The sequence below is a fragment of the Serinus canaria genome, chromosome 5 (genome assembly GCF_022539315.1).
Source record: "Serinus canaria isolate serCan28SL12 chromosome 5, serCan2020, whole genome shotgun sequence".
Taxonomy (NCBI): domain Eukaryota; kingdom Metazoa; phylum Chordata; class Aves; order Passeriformes; family Fringillidae; genus Serinus; species Serinus canaria.
The window spans coordinates 12,846,160-12,863,069 of record NC_066319.1 but is presented as its reverse complement, the minus strand read 5'-3'; the positions used below and the strand labels follow the sequence as shown (position 1 = coordinate 12,863,069).

General features: G+C 37.0%; 1 protein-coding gene across 13 annotated transcripts in view; it reads left to right on the top strand.

The window, feature by feature from the left end:
* Positions 1-16,910, top strand: part of SOX6 (SRY-box transcription factor 6) — a 362,938-nt gene that overhangs the window by 300,808 nt on the left and 45,220 nt on the right. For all 13 annotated transcript variants that reach the window (XM_050975367.1, XM_050975366.1, XM_050975368.1 and 10 more), the window contains 2 exons: positions 3,531-3,711; positions 6,329-6,519. In XM_050975367.1, coding sequence (XP_050831324.1) covers positions 3,531-3,711; positions 6,329-6,519 — 372 coding nt within the window. The remainder of the gene's footprint in view (positions 1-3,530; positions 3,712-6,328; positions 6,520-16,910) is intronic.

The following is a 16,910-nucleotide window of genomic DNA, read 5'->3' as shown; positions in this document are numbered from 1 at the left end:
CGAATTGTTTCACATTGAACTCTTGAGTGTCTTAAAATGTGGTGCTGGCTTATATTGTTAGGGTAAGAGAAGGACTGTAGATCTTCTAATTATTTTACAAATCTCTAGCTGTACTTAATTCTACAATTTTGGAAAAGCCTTCTGTAAAAATAATATGTAAGTCAGGGCTCTGGGGAAAACATTGTGTCGCTGCAGATTGATTTGACTTTTGCTGATTTCACACAGCTGCTGACAACCGCGCTGCTCCTCGCTGGTTTTGCTCCACTGCCGAGTGCTTGTGCCTGCTTATTCTCACTAGCTTGGAACCAGGCAGCTACAACATGGCATTTGCCAGGAGCCTGGAATGAGTGCTCTGCTCCCCCTGAAACCCGTGGAGCAGCCTTTGGGTGCGACTGCCTGGCTTCTCCTGCCGTGTTCTCCCAGGGTGGATGGGGATTTCATGGGAATGAAAAACACCCTCAGGACAATTTGCAATTTACTCCAAACTGTACAAAAAAGAAAATCAATATTCAGATGTTTTACCCATTTGAATGGTAGAGGTATAAATGCTGAACAATTAAAATAAATCTAAAAGTGGCATCTAGTGACCTTGTGGGGTGAGAGGGAGGATATGTTAGGGTTTTTTTTTTTTCTGGCTGCTGACACCTTACAGGCAAACAGTCCTTAGCCTCAAACCAGCCTGAGAAGATTTTTCTCACTTGAGGTGGTGGTTTCTTTTTTTCTTTTTTTTTTCCTTCCCATTTTTTGACACGAGAGTAAAATATCATTTGTTTTTTCATTATCATCAATCATCGCGGTAAAGTGCGGGTGAGTAGATATTTCTGCCCGGGCTGATAAATTTCCATGACACTTTTTTTTTGCCAGGCTGAGAGTACTAATAAATAAAAACTATTCCATTATGGCCAGATCTAACATTTATTTAGCAAAGCGTTCACTTTACTTAGCAGTAGATGTGTATTAGTCTAATATTTTACCTCTTGTAATCCAACGCCAGGTTTGGGAGCAGTCAGGGAAATTTACCACCGAGGCAGAGTTTGCTACGGTCAATACAGAAGCCACCGAAAGCAAAGCCCAACTGTTCCAGCAAAGTTGCCACAGTACAGGGATACCTAACACCAGTGATTTATGGCATTGAGAATATACTACTGACTGCTTTAATGTGAAAAAGTAATTCTGGCAGGGAGGGAGCCAAATGGACTTACACCAAACCAAACCTTTACTGTATGAGTCAAATTTTCCCTGGTTAAATTCAAGCACATATCTTCTTGAAGCAAGGCCAATACTGTTCCAGGTTTGTGGCCAGCTGAGTCCTATTACAGAATTGACCACATGCAAATTCTTGGGGGTTTCCCTATATAATGTAACTTGAATGGACTTAAGCATATGTTAATAAAATTGAAGTCTTTTTTATGATTTTTTTTATTAAGCACACTACTGCATTCAGAATATTAAAGGTGAACTAGGAGTGCTTTGTGTAGACAAATACCAACAGCTAATGAAGAAATTATTACTATGAAAGCAGTACCTATATTCAGTCTCTACAGATTGTTACCTTTGTTAGCTGTGACAGTTTTGATGGTCATGCATTGCTTAACAAATCCTCTATATGTTCCCTGGTTTTAAGCAGTTTGTATAAACTACATGCATTACTTATAGAATTAGTGCAATTCTTTAATGGAAATCAGATCTTTCAAAAAATGGTGGTAGGTTTGCCTTAAGTCAGTGACCAGGATGTTTTCCAGTTTTTTGGTTGCCTTGAAATGACAATGCTGTCCATATAATACAAACAAGTTCTGGCAGTGTTTAAAGTTCTTTCATAATCATATCAGTACTAGATGGAAAAGAATTTAAAAATTGAACACTGTAGCATAGATTCATATCACAGTACCTAGCCTTGCAAGCTTCATGGTCTGAATGGGGCTCTGAACTCTTGGAAAAGTTTATGGAAACCACTTTGAATCTGTTCAAGGAAAGATGTTGCCTGTAAGTGCAGCCACAAAGCACCAAATGGACTCTGTCCCTTGCACCTTTGAGCTTCTGCTCTCACCTGAACCCTGGAAGGCTGTGGACAATTGTGTACACTCTGAGGCCAGGAAGAATTGAAATGTCATGCAGTTTTATGGGAAAAGTTTAAAGCTGGTGATGAGATGGCATTATAAATACCTATTTATTACATTTTCCTGTTTAATGCATTGTGTGTGACCAGGTGTACTTTGCTTGACAGTAAGGAGAATGGAGAAGATGAGATAATGTGATGTATTATTGTATTTTGACATAATTTTAGGCTTCCAAGTGATCAGTGCAGTGTTTTAAAATATGAACAGTCTCTTCAATCCAGTATAATTCTGCTCTGGGCATATTTTAAATGAGAGATCTGTCTTACTGGGCTCTTTAATGACAGAAAATCACTGTTTCACAGTTGTGTAAGTGCTCTGTCTTGCTTAATGTACTAAGTGAAGGAACAAGCTGAAAGAATGGGAAGAAGGTTGCACTGAGGTTTATAGTTATCAAAGAAATTAATTGCTTGAATAAATATTCTTCAAAGAGTTGAGATATTTTTAGATGGACCTATTCTACAGCACAGAAAAAAGACATATGCCAGAGAAAATTTCTTCCAGTTGCAAATGAAAAATATCAAATCATATAAAGGTGCTGATACTAGATTCACACACCTTTAAAAAACATTCCTTGCCTTAATGCAAATAAAACATAAATAGTAAAGGTTAAATGCAGCAGAAATAGGTACAGAATATGGGAATAATGCAGAAGTCTTGAACAAGGAGCAGAAATGCAGTTATGTGGAAAATAGTTTTGACATTTGAATAATAAAATATCATAAAGTTAACAAAATTAAATGGTAGAAAATAAAATATATTTTAAATGCATTTGGCACATAGTCACCACCCAAAAAGGTAAAGGAATTTGAATTCATTGAAATTCTTATCTCCTGTTATGAGGGACCAGCATAGATTGTTTCACTGAACAAAACATGCACTCTGAATTAGATGCATGGAATGTATAAGCTAGCAGCAGCTCTAAATGTGGGCCAAAGAGCTGTCAGGGCTTCCAAATGATTCTTTCATAGTAGTATTTCTGATTCCTTAATTTCTAATACATTTAAAAATAAGCTACATAACTTATTTTTATAGTGCCAGGAACTTTTCAAATAGAACCAGTGCAAAAGCATTAGTGAGCTGCTGGAAATTTTAAATAATTCTTTGTAAATGCCCTAGGTTAATTTAGATCTCTGAAAACACATTAGGAAATTAAGCTGTAATGTGAGCTAATTCAAATTTTAATTTGGCAAAAAGAATGATCCAGTCACATAGTTAATGTAAATAAGAAGCATAACACAGAGAAATTAATGAGGATTCCTTTCGTTGCATCTTAAAGGAGGCAGATAATTAGCTTCTTTTGTTATTATTGCTGTGGAATGTGCCATTGTCTTCGAGGTGTAAAGTATCTGCTGCCTGCAAAATGATGCCTTCATTTGTCTTTTCCTAATAGTTATTTCCATCCAACTCTTGCAGGATGAAGCAGCTCAGCCACTGAATCTCTCAGCCCGACCCAAAACAGCTGAACCTGTCAAATCCCCAACATCTCCAACGCAGAATCTCTTCCCAGCCAGCAAAAGCAGCCCGGTGACAGTGACGAGCAAGAGTGGCATCCCCAGCCCGCTCAGTGGATCCCTGGGAAGAGGATCCTCTTTAGGTAACTAATCTGTCCTGGGAAAAGGTGAAAATACGCAGGTTTTCTGCACGAAATTCCAGCCTGAGCACGCTTAGTTTTGGATTAAGTAGATACTTGGGTGCACATTTCTGTTTAAAATGGAAAAAAAAAAAAAATTATAGCGAGGCTTTTCAAAGAATGATTGATTGCCAAAGTTTTATAAGAGCATCCAGAGAGATGGATCAGTGTGTGACAAACACAGGAAAGAAATGCATAATGCAGGAAATACATACAAATACACACAGAAAAGTAAATAAAGATAGATATATGAAACTTGTAAAACATCTTTGTGTGAATATCTCTCCTGAAGACATCTACTGGGTGTATACACACAAAGTTAACTTTTAAATTTTCAGTTCTGGATCAAGGAAATAAAAAAGTGTCTTTGCACACACATGGAGCCTAACCAGACACTAGACAGATTTTTTTTTTTAAGTAGAGATTGAAAAGCATCATTTCAGCCAGTTTATGTTATTATTTGATGGTGTTTTTGTTATTTGATGATATTTTTGTCATTTGTTCACCCATCTGTCAGGATTTCATTGATTCATATGGTTACAAGTAGGGAGTTTTTGACCTGTGTTCAAGATTCTTTAAGCTTATTAAATGATGAAAAAAATTGGTCTGAAAACTATGTAGGAAGACTACTTTAGCCAGTCAAAAAACAGAATCAAGAGCTGCAAAATGTAGATGATCAGCCCTAAAGTTCAAATAGTAAATTTTAACAGTGACTAAATACTTACTACAGACCACTTATTCACAATCTGTAGCTCAAGTGTACTTGTAAAATATATAGAAACACTTGTGAATAATGAATAGATATGTTAAATACATATATTAAATATATAAAAATTATGGGTTTTTTTCCATTCCCAAACACTTGGGAACATCATGATCTCTGAAAGATATTTTCTGCAACTATCTAGATACTCTACCTGTCAATTTATTTGCAACTATGACTGCATTATCTTGCATTAGAAAGTGAAATATCAATCTGAAGTCATAGGCCGTTCAAGAGAAAGGAGCACAGAAGACAACTAATGCCTAAGGTATAATTATTTTTCATATAAAGTCATAAAAAATTTTTTGTCTCAATCCTTAAGTATAAAAAAAGCCAGGAAGACATTACCAAAAATCAGCAAGCCATGTAGGAGCTTTTGCTGCATGTGCATGATCACGAATCTAAATCTCTTTAAAAATCATGCACATATGCTTCCCAACTTCTTTAGGGTCCAGAATGGAACTGAGAGGCTGAAATGGTTTAGAACATTGCAAATTTTCCTCAGCACGAGCAATGGTTGTCTTCTAGTACATTATTTTGGACAGGGATGTTTAATTGAGATGGAAAACATCAGCAGTCCCATCCCTTGATGGCATGGGATGAAAACAGCACAGTCTGCACCCCTTCTTAGTTAGGCCATGCTATTAAATTATGAATTTGGTTCCCAGAGTAAAGTGTGAGAAACCCTTAACTGTTTTTATTTTAATATCATTCAGGGTCCTACAAGATTGAATTTGCTTATTGTACACAGCTGAACTTCAGTGAAATGAAAAGAATATAAAAATTATCTTTGAAGATTAATTCTAAATCTTACCCTGTTTGGGATTTTTTGATTGTTGTTTTGGATTTTGGTTTTGGATGATTTTTTTTCCTTTTTTTTTCCCTTCTTTTTTATTTTCTTTAGTAGTAGACTGTCAATAAGTACACAAATCTAGCAAATTCAGAGCTTTCATATAAGATATTTGTGTGTGACCTGTCCAGGCAGGTGCACAGGTCACACACAAACTGTGATTGCTCATAATTCCCAAGCTGGAATATACATGCACCAATCTATCCATGTGCAGTATAGAAAATACTTCCATGTAGGAGCAGGTGGATCACAGTTTTATCCCAGCAACAAAAAAAAAGAAACAGCCACAAAATAATTGCTGTCTTTTCCTCTCAAATCTAAAACTTTCTGGGATACTCATGTTCATGAATGCATTGTAAGATGTAACAGGAATGCTTGGCTGAGTTTGATGCTTGTTTAAAAGTTTCTTCCTGTTCAGAGTGATAGAAAGAAAACTGGTTTTTCTCTACTGATTTAGAGATTTATACTCATGTTATGGTGATAATGATCTTTGTCCCCAAAAAGTAAATGTGAGGGCTCTTTCTGAAATGGAAATCTGAATGTCTGCAGTAATGGTTCTCTCTATAAAGAAATTCTAGGAACTGACATGAAGTTTCATGGCCTAGTAAATGAGATTTTTTCCTTTCTTCATTTCATTAATTATTTTTAACACCTCAAAAGGTTTCCAGTTTAAGCTTCAGCATACTGTTGTCTTAAACACATATTTAAATTTGAGTCCCATGAGTATGCTCAGGTACCTCCACATCAGGCTGTTCCAAGACCTCAGTGGATGTATTTCTAACAGTAAAAGAAGTGCATGAGTTTATCAATCACTTCAGTAGAGTCATTCAGCCCTTCAAACAGACAGCAATTGCCACTTCTCCTCCTTCTGCAGGTCTTGGTGCAGCTCTAAGAGTGTGAGAGCAGAGTTCTTACCCCGGATTCCAGTTTGGATAATTACCTAAATGAAATGTGTTCTCTCTTTATAGATATCCTTTCCAGTCTTAATTCACCTGCCCTGTTTGGGGACCAGGACACAGTAATGAAAGCCATTCAGGAGGCTCGAAAAATGAGAGAGCAAATCCAAAGGGAACAGCAGCAGCAGCAGCAGCCTCATGGTGTTGATGGAAAATTGCCCTCCATGAATAACATGGGTCTAAACAACTGCAGGAATGAAAAGGTAATGTCTCCCACTCCCCCACAGTCTGTCACTCACTCTTCCCTCCCCTGCAAAATAGCTTCTTGTTTTTGGATGAAATTTCTTTTTAGAGCTTTTAGCCCTCTCTGGTTTCATGTTAAACACACCTTTGTCACTTCTCAGTGCAGTGCTGCAAACTTGTCCAGGTGTGCATGGCAGCATTCACACCCACAGTCCTGTGCACTCACGTGAGGAAGCTTGTAAGCATGCACACAAACATGGAAAAGGGCTTGGCTGGAGCATCCAGCATTTGTGGTCACCAGATTTTGAACTGTGCTTTTGAGAATGGCTGGATTGATAAATATGGCCAAAAGGCCAGTTCTGTGCTAGCATGGTGGAGTATTACAATGCCAGTGGATGAATTGAGGGAGCTTGAATCTGTGGTTCGGGTGCAACAAAGTACATAGGCTCCAAACAGCTGCATTTGGCTCTCAGTTGCAGTGGGAAATTAGAGAATTAAACATTCTCTGCTGAATATTCAGTGTTGAATCACTGAAATGAGGTGGCACACTAGAGTAAAAGGATAAGTGAGAGAAAGCGTTGGGATAACGGGACCAGCATTGGAATGAGCAGGACATGATCCAGCTCACAAAATAGCAACCTGGGAGCAGGTAGGAAAGGTAAGGAACAGTTTCTATCACCAGTCAGAGGACAAAGAAGACTCTTGGAAAATCCCCTGAACCTGTGCTGTCCCATTCTGTGGCCTTTCTGGGGTCTTCAGGATCTGCTCCAGCAGAGAGCTAAAGGCAGCCCTTTGGATGGAGAATTTCTGTAAGCTTCCCTAGAGGTGCCACGAGCTGCAAAAATGCAGCAGACAAGTTCTTTTTCACCAGTACCACAAAATCAGTTGGAGACCACAATACTTCTTCCAGTCATCTAGAAAGGGAAAAGCATTATCCCAGGAGTCACTAAAGCTTTGGCAAATGGAACAGTCATGATGCAATTTAATAATGAATGGAAAGAAAACTGACACATTAACTAGCCCATGCAGCATTTCAGACTATTTGCTAAAACCCTCCAGAACAAGAGGTAGTTCCAATGCCTGTGGTTCTCCATATCAGAAGGAAGGGTAGGTTCTCTGTTTCTTGGGTGAGGGAGGGAAGACTGTAGGAGTTTTGAGTCAAGGTTAGAGTATAAGACTCAGCAGAGTAACTTAAATGATGAATTTGATAATATTCTGATCTTTTCTCAGCCCGCAAGTGAATGCTTGAGTAAGTGTTTTGTAGCAAGGCACAGAAAGACAAAGAAATTACATAAACAGACCCATTAAAGATTAATATACACCTTCTAATTACATTTTATATTTTTCCTTGATAGTTTCTTTACAGCACTCATATCAAGTAGTGTGTGTTAAAAAGGTTGGTTAAAATGTTGCCACACAGAATAAACAATGAATTTCCAAGTCAGACTCAGTGTCTAATAAATATATATATCTGCTAGTATTAGTTTGAAAGTCATAATTGGAAACCCCATTTAATGCAAGTTGATATTATTAAAAATACAGAAATGAATAGCTGATCAAGCAGGCTGTATTCAAACACTCTAATTGTAAAGTCAGTGCTTGCCTTAAGTAAACAAGAGGCAGGATACTAAAGCCCAGGTTATAAAAAATAAAAAAAATGTCACATACATGATCAGTATTAAAAGTTTATAAAATTATGCTTATTTTAAAATTTATTTTATGAGTTTCAGTGGCTTGACATTTAAAAAAATATCTAACATGCTATAAGGGCTATTAAAAGAATTCTTAACATTTAATTTCACTTTGAAAAATAAGTACAAAAATGGCATCCACTTACTTATTGAGTCTCTTCCCTGTGTATTTTCAGTATCATGTTTATGTCTTGTATTCAATATAACAAGTTCCTATTTCATCTTTCACCCTTTAAAGCAGAGTCAGTAAATATTTCAGTGAATAATCTGAAATTTCTATTTTGTGGCAGTTGCTAGCAATACACAGATTGATGCACAGCTTCTGGATTGAGGTTATACACTAGGCAGTCAGAGCAAAAAAAAATTTTCTTTTCCTTGCAAATATAGCAGAGTGAATCAGAACTCTTTAACAGATACAAACACCATCATTCTCAAATGCCATCTTTTGTGAGGAGACTTTTCGTGGTGGCACTTGAAACTTTCGAAACCTAAGAATAAAACAGCAGCAGGGAAATCTATAGTTAAGTCTCTTAGTGACCCTATGTAATCCTGCTGGGTTTATTTATTGCAGCAGGTACTACAGAGCCATTAGGGCAGGAAAAGCTTGTAGTTTGTGCTCTGGTTTTACCTCTGGTGTGCTGGTCTGTTATCCTCACCACACAGATGGGAGAAAAGGCAGGGGTTGCAAAAAAATAAAATATAGATCAGTCATTTTCAATGGTGGTATATCCCCACTCTTATCCTAAAGAAAATAAAAGTATTAATTCGGTCATGAATACTAAGAAAAATGTATTTATATTTTATAGCAAGAATAAAATACATTAAAACCAGAAGCATCCTTTGCACAAACAGAATTCTAGAACATTCTTCTTTCCCCCTTCACCCTCTGCCTTTACAACTTTTACATTATGATATACTTATTTTACTCTAAAAATGACGGGCAGGATGATCAAAATGGAGGTGGGGGAGCAGGAATACTAGATCACTTCAATTAGAGAAACATAATTTTGAAATAATTGTGTGCCAAGAAAACTGCATATAGTTTCTGTCATAATCCCACTGAAGCTTTGATAACAGTTGCAATTTTGCACTGGTTTCTTTTGAAGAATCAGAACCTTGTGTTTTCAGGACCAAATTTTTAGAAATTGGCTTCAGGTAATTAGACTTGTAGAAATGAGTAGCTGGAAGCTGGCACCAGAAAAAGATGACAAATTAATTGCCTGCAGCTGGTTTAAAAAAGCTATTGAGTTCTGGTCAGTTGCTGGTCTTCAAGTTCAGATAGTTGGTAATAGTTTGTTGTGCAAATGATTGGGCTCACAAAATTATGTACATAACTTCAAAGCCTGGGCTTAGTCCTTTTTGAAAATGTGTCATTCAAATCTCAGAAAGCTTTGTATTTGGTTATAGACACAGAATTGAAAATTGCTTGTGTTCATATTCTGCTGTTCAAAAATACACAATAAAAAAAAAATCTACAAAGCCTTCGAAGTGCTCACAGAGATTCACTCATCAGAAAGACCAAAACAAAACCATCCAGCACTCTGGGACAGCCCAACATTGTCATTTGCCAAAGCATGAAGCATTATACTTCTGAGATGATGGCATCCTGGGGAGTTATTGGAGCTTGTGTGCCGTGGTGGGTTAGGACAGGCAGGTGAGCACCCCGCAGCCACTCGCTCGCTCCTGTCAGTGGGATGGGGAGGAGTCAGAAGGGTAAAATTAAAAAATTTGTGGCTTGATTAATGTAGTTTAATAAGTATAACAAAAGCTGTGCATGTAAGCAAAGTAGAACAGGGAATTAATTTACTACTGACCATTGCCAGGCAGATGTTTGGCCATTCCCAAGAAAGCTGGGCTACGGCACAAATAAATTACATGGGAAGACAAATGCCAAAACTCCAAACATTTCCCCTTTCCTCATTCTTCCCCCAGATTTTACTGCTGAGTCTGATGTCATATGGTGTGGAATATCCCTTTGGTCAGCTGGGGTCAGCTGGCTGGGCTCTGTCCCCCTCTCAGTGCTTGGCACACCCCCAGCCTCCTCTCTGGCAGGGCAGCACCGAAACCAGAAAAGGTCTTGCTTTAGAAGCCCAGCTTGACAACAGGTGAAACATCCCTGTGTCATCCAGCTCTGTTTTGGTCACAAATCCAAAGCTCAGCAGCATATGAACTAAGCTTAACTCTGAGCCTAAACCAGCTCAATGCACATGAGGCAAAAAAAATCACTATAACAGAGCTGAATTTTTCTTCTCCACTTCAGGTGGAGCAAAAAAACTCCAGTGGGGTCTGACTGAGGAAAGGGAACAGTAATGGTGCCAGTCATTTTACAGAGTAAACTGAAACACTGGGGAAGGGGAGAGAGTTAGGAAAATGAAGAAAAAAATATACAGAGCTTTTACTACGTGATAGAAGCAAAAGTAAAATCATACCAAAAATTCATCCTTGTTTGCAGGATGTGACTTTTTTCCAGTCAAGCCATGTTCACCTTCAACAAGAAGGAGTACTTAAACAAAATCTGCATTGCTTCAGCTGCTTGTATTTATTTCAGTATTTCAAACTACCGTCATTGCCTAGAAGATTTGCTTTGATTTAAGGCTCTAAATGAATCTGAAAATGTTATATAATTTATAAGATAACTGACATTATTTTAAAAAGAATCAGATCCTATCTTTTTTGTACATAAAGCAGGAAAATGCTGACAAAGATGCTTCATAAAATCTTTGTATAAAAAATATAGGTAGAACCGTAATTGGAGAAAAATATATGAAGTTAAGATTGAATAAATACAAAATCAATTACTACAACATATTTGTATGCCCACTTCCCCATTTACTTCCCATGAAGCATATTCATTGAGATCTGAGAGTAAGCAGAATTTAATATAACATTTTCATGTTTATATTCGATTCTTCATCTTTTGTAGATTTTCAGACAACTGTGTATTTGCAGTAGGAAAGCAGAATTAGACCCCAAAATAAATGACATGAGTCATTGCCTACTTCCTGGGAATCATGGTACTTTAGCACCTCTTCTAATGAGCCTTTTATTCCTTTCTTATCTCTAAATCAAAGTTTCACAAGTTGAATTCACGTAATTTATCCTAATATAGACCCCCAGTTTGTATGCAAAATGTGCACATTCTTAAAAACGTGTATTATTGCCCCCTGGAGATATTTCAGTCTATTGATCAAATCCATGCTAGGGCACTTGGATTTGACTTGATCAGCCATAAGGAGCCCTTCAGAGGCGTTATGCTCTGCTGTATTTAGGGACTGTTAAGTATGTGGATTATTGAGACAACAGAGTGTAACAACTCCTCTGGAGCTGTTACACTTCATCATGTACATGAAGCTCCTGCACACATGTACAAACTTGTACAAAAACACTTCAGGAAGTCTTTGTGGGAAAAGTCACTAGTCATGCATAATCTCCTTTTGGCTGCCCACAGCAATGGCTCCAGCATTGTACTATTTTTTTTTTTTTGGTTTTTTTTTTTTTCCTAAAATCAAGCAATGCTGCATTATGCTGCCATCAGGTTTTTTGCCAGCTTTTTTCTCCCCATGCATTCGGCATCAGAGACAGAACAACTGCAGTGGCAGGAGTCACACTGTGTTCTGTATGTGCAGGAGGTTTCTCAGACAATCACAGAGAATCACCTTGTTACAAGCCTCCTTTCTATGAGTCAATTCTCAACTCTGTTAAAAAACCCCAAACACATAGTTAAGCAAATACTTTCCCAGTTCATTCTGCATGCAATTCTCTTTTTCCTTTTACTGAAAGGAGTCTTGACCACTCTTAAATTTGGAACATGAATTAATTGGTCATTAGGGCCTTGTGGATTTCTTATAAATCTTTATGAATATGTGGTTTAGATTTGCAGGTACTGATCTCTTCTTATTTCCTTTTTTTCCTTTTAAGAAAAACTTGTATTTTCTTTTTTCCCCTTTAGTTTCTTCTAGCAGACTATTGATACTTAGTAAATAAGAGGTCAATGCTTATATTTCAGTCTGCAGTGAGACGTGAACAGTGAGATTTTCAATTGGGTCTTTATTTCATTTGCTTAAACCTTTGTTCTGCTTGTAATTAAAGGGTGAATGCCTAAAAATTAGGAAAAAAAAAAAAAGGATAGCAGTAAAAATAGCAGATGACTAGTTTTGCAAAGTTACTACTTTTTCTATGGTATTGTCTCCAAACTCATTGTAGCAAGTTCTGGTCTCACTGTAACTTAAGAAAGGTTCTGCCCTCCCACAGCTTTCAATTAGGGATGATGTAATTTAAGTATTTAGATTCTATAATTAAAAATCTAGAACTGTATAGAAAGGGAAAAAAGAAAGACATTGATTTACTTGAGGAGCTGTTAGTGTGGTCTCACTTTCTTGCAAGAATATAGGCAATTTATTCAACTCAGTGGGAGTGTATTCCATCTGTCTAATGAAGATCTGATTCCTACAAAGAGACACTGCAAAGTGTTTTTTCCTGACTACGTCATCCTGCTCAGCCAACAAACCTTTCCCTGGGGACTTTCTGGGATGTGGAAGGACATGTTGCATGGAGACAACCTCTTAGCAGATCCATCAGTTTAGAACAGACAAGTGGCAGGTCTAAGTTAGACACCCTGGAATAGGGAAAAGTTTCAAATACAAATCCCAGCAGTCCCCAGACTTCTTACAAAACAAATGTCCTTTATACTTGACTGGGAATCTGCTCAGTTTAGTAATCTGCTTGTGGCTGTACATAATATATGTAAGCTATAACTTTTTTTTTTACATCAAGTTTTCAAAGTTAATTTCCTAAAGCCATATTGAATACCAGTATTTTAATCTGAAAAATCTGTATTTAAAAAAAAAAAGAAAAAACCCAGTTTGTTCCAGAATTTTTTGAAATTGCAATAATTTTGCTATTTCCTTTTTGGGCTTAGGGCTTATCCTAGTGACATAAACATGTGTCTTCATTTTATACCCATTGTAATATTTCCTTAATAATTTTGAAAGGAAAATAGTGACTCAAGTAAAAATTTTTTGAAGTGGCTGCAATGCTGGAGCCTAAGTCCCACTGAACTAGCTCTAAAAATTTTACCCCAAGGCAGACAAGCAGATTTGTGGCTGCATACACAGTAACAGTCTATTTTCAGTTGAATTCAGCAGTCTTGTATCCCTCTCCAGCTCTTTTTATGATAATTTGGACAATTCAGAATTTCAGCTGATGTAATACTGCCCCCTTTTATTAGAACTGGAAAACATACTGGACCTCAAACATTTAGTTTTTTAGCTGGAGAAATTCTGTTTATTTATGCTGTTGCTTCCAATATTTGAATTTTCATGCCAAGATAAGATAAAGGCTGACATCCATATGCAGTTGTAACAAAGAATGGGGGGAAAATAGTAATGATTCCAAGCAACATATTTTTTCAGGGTGTACTGTGTGTGGTATGACTGGCCTTCCTGGGCAGCACATCCCTTCAGGGAATTCCCTGCTATTTTTTTAAGAAGTTCAAGGTGTAGATGATTTTTGCTTTTGTATGAACGTCATACATGTTTGCATTGGTTTTCTAAGTGTATTTAAGGGCACACTGAGCATTGTCATTTTTGGTTTTGTTTGGTGAGTTCTGATCAGGAATTAGATGCATTTTTGAATAGCTCAGTAGTTTTAGTATCTCTCAGACACAGGTAAGTATTGCAAGGGATTTATGCTTGAACACGAGAACTCTCGGTATAATTTGAAATTAAATTCAAAACAGAAAAAAAAAAAATCCCTGTGTTTCCAATCATATGTTTTAAGCAGAAATTTTTCAATTATAAACTAAGAAGGAAAACAACTAAACCCTGAAGCCTGTAATGTACCAGCAGCTTTTGTAGATACCCCAGGAAATAAAACCAGGTCAGACATTGTACCCATACTTAGAGAAATGTTTTATCTGATCTCTATCTAAGTAGTGAGAAAGGTGATGGAAGCTGTAACTGCTCATGCACAGAGGGGTCAAACACAGCCATAACATTGGTGCTCAGCTTCTGAGAGTTATGGGAGGAAAAGAGCAGTGCTAACATCAGCCCCTGCAGAAGAACACAGCCCCATTATCAAGGCCAGGTTTGTAATGGGAACCAGGTGCAGGAGGCTGTGGGTATGAAATCATGTCAAGGCTGCTCCTCCAGCCCCAGAGATAGAAATATTAAAGCTGCTCATGAATTGTTGACTTTGTCTGTAGGTAATGTATGATGCAGCCTTTAATTGATCACATGCTCTTGCTGAAATGCTATTTACACCTGGGCAGTCACACTCGTGCCTATCAATGCACCTACTAAATTTATTTTTTTTAGGTTTACTTTGTATGCTGTGTGTAGAAAGACATACAAATAATGTATTTGAAATTTGCACATTAAAAATACATGTTCACTGAAACTGTGGAACTGACAGGTAAAAGACAAAAAGAAACAGTGGAAAATCTCTGGCATATGTAGGTCATCTAAATTTGCAGATAATTTAGCTTTGGTGACAGCTTATAGATCCAGTTTACACCTATAGAAGAGTTTTCTGTGTGACCTTTGTTTTTAAACCTTTTGCTCAATTACCTTACTTTCTAAAATTGTCTTTATAAAATTGGTAGTTTGTGCATGTCAGTTCCTATGCATTAGATGTACAGTGAAATTCTTAGTCCCATGAGTCATGTAGAGTCTGATTAAAATAAAATCTAAATTTTTTCTCTATTGATTAGATTATCAAAATTAATTGAGTGAAAAATATGCAACCTTTGCAAACCATAAATCACAGATATTTTACTGGACCATAAATTTAAAAAAAAGTTTGACCAGCCCAATAGTGATGTACAGATATAAGAAAATAAAAGTGAACATACCTAGACATTAACAGCCTATATGAAACATTATTATTTGAATGACTATGTACACATATATAGAGAGGCATATACATATTATACACACATGCACACACACTGCAGAGGGTAGAAACTTCCTATATTAGATGAACTTTTGAAGTATTTCATGTCTTCAGATCACTGCCAAGAACACTTGGTAACAAAATACTCTTTCCAGGAAAGAAATCAACACAAACTTTTGGTATCAAGAGCTATTTTTACACTTGAATATTGGCTGCTAGATGTTTTGCCACTACCTGTGCTTAACATTATTCTTGCTGAACACTGTTATGATATTTATTTCTGTTGTCAGGGCTACTTGAAGAGGTTGTCTAACTTCAGGTTTTAGACTAAATTAATAATAGTGTAAATTATAATGATGATGATAGTAATAATGAGGACTTGTCCACTTTCTTCTATTGCCTTTCCAGCTCAAGAAAAAAAAAAAAAAGCCAAATACACTGCTTTTTCCATAGCACGTGGTATTTAAATGTGAAAATGATACAAACTTTGCCCCATTTCGGTCTTCTCCCTTAAATTTTGGAGCAACTGAAAATTCAAAATGAACAGAATTAGATTGAAACATGTCTCAGGGATGTGTTAAAAAATTTGCACAAACCAACAAGGATATTTTTTTCCAAAAGATTATGTTCTGCCACAGAGGATAGTGTCTTTTTGATGACTGTAACAGCATAATGATCTTCTTATACACAATACATTTCCCAAGCTACTCAGGAGAATTTACAGATACATACTGAAATTTATTCTGTGTTTTTATTATGCTTCTCCACAAAACAATAAAGTTAGGTTGAAAATTATTGTTGGAGCATAAATTTGCTCGAACAAGAATATATTCATTGATTTAAATTGTGGGTCAGAATGGCAGCTGCACAATCCTATCATATCACTTCCTCAATTGTCCTGAGAACTACAGAATACATTTGCATATTATTTCGCACTTAGATACAAGCAGAGACATCCGCAAAAGTTACTTCCATTTTTTTTCCAGGCTCTCTGTATTCCTCTAAGCAAATTCGCTGCACCAAATGCATTGCCAATATAACTCTCTGCTGAAGCAGATAAAGTACAGCAAGGATAAATTTGGATTGCTTTCCCTGATACTTCATTACTTTCTAAAATTAAAAATGTCTCCCATTTCTCAAGTGTCATTAGGCTGCATCAATAGGTATGATAAATTCAAATTCATTCCCTGTTGTTTAAGGATATTTACTAAGCTGCCTGTTTGTGGGATTATGCAATTCTTTTTGCTGTTTTAACTGTTCTGCTTCAATCAAAAGAATAAGCATGCTAACAGGTAAAATTGTCCTCTTTTTTCTCATAAAAAGACTCGAGCCAATAATGTGAAGCATTGCAAGTGTTTGTTTGAAATCTGATTAATGGAGTTGGACCATGCTTAGTCCTTACTTTGTTTTTTTCCCCACAAATATTCGTGCAAATGGGGTCTTATTTCTATGACTGTATTTCCACTCGAACATGGACATTTGTGCACAATTAGGCATTTGCACCTTATGCCCAAATTGCTCAACCCCTCTTAATAAGAGAAATGGAGGCTCTGATGCAGCCCCCACTGACCAAATGAGGAATGCAGTATCAGGGAGATCTTCCAGCCCCTAATAAAGTGTCAGTGCTAATTATAGATCTTTACAGCAGCTCCCTGAACTCTGCAGCAACCTAATCTAGGGCTGCTGAGGGCCTTGCTGCACTATCCCTTACCACTGCCATCTTTTTCCTACCAGTGGCATGCCAGAGGCAGATTCATGGGTTTTTCTGTGGTGTCGAGGCTTTTGGATGCAGGAGCTGATAGATGGAAGGAAAAGCTTCTCATTACCTA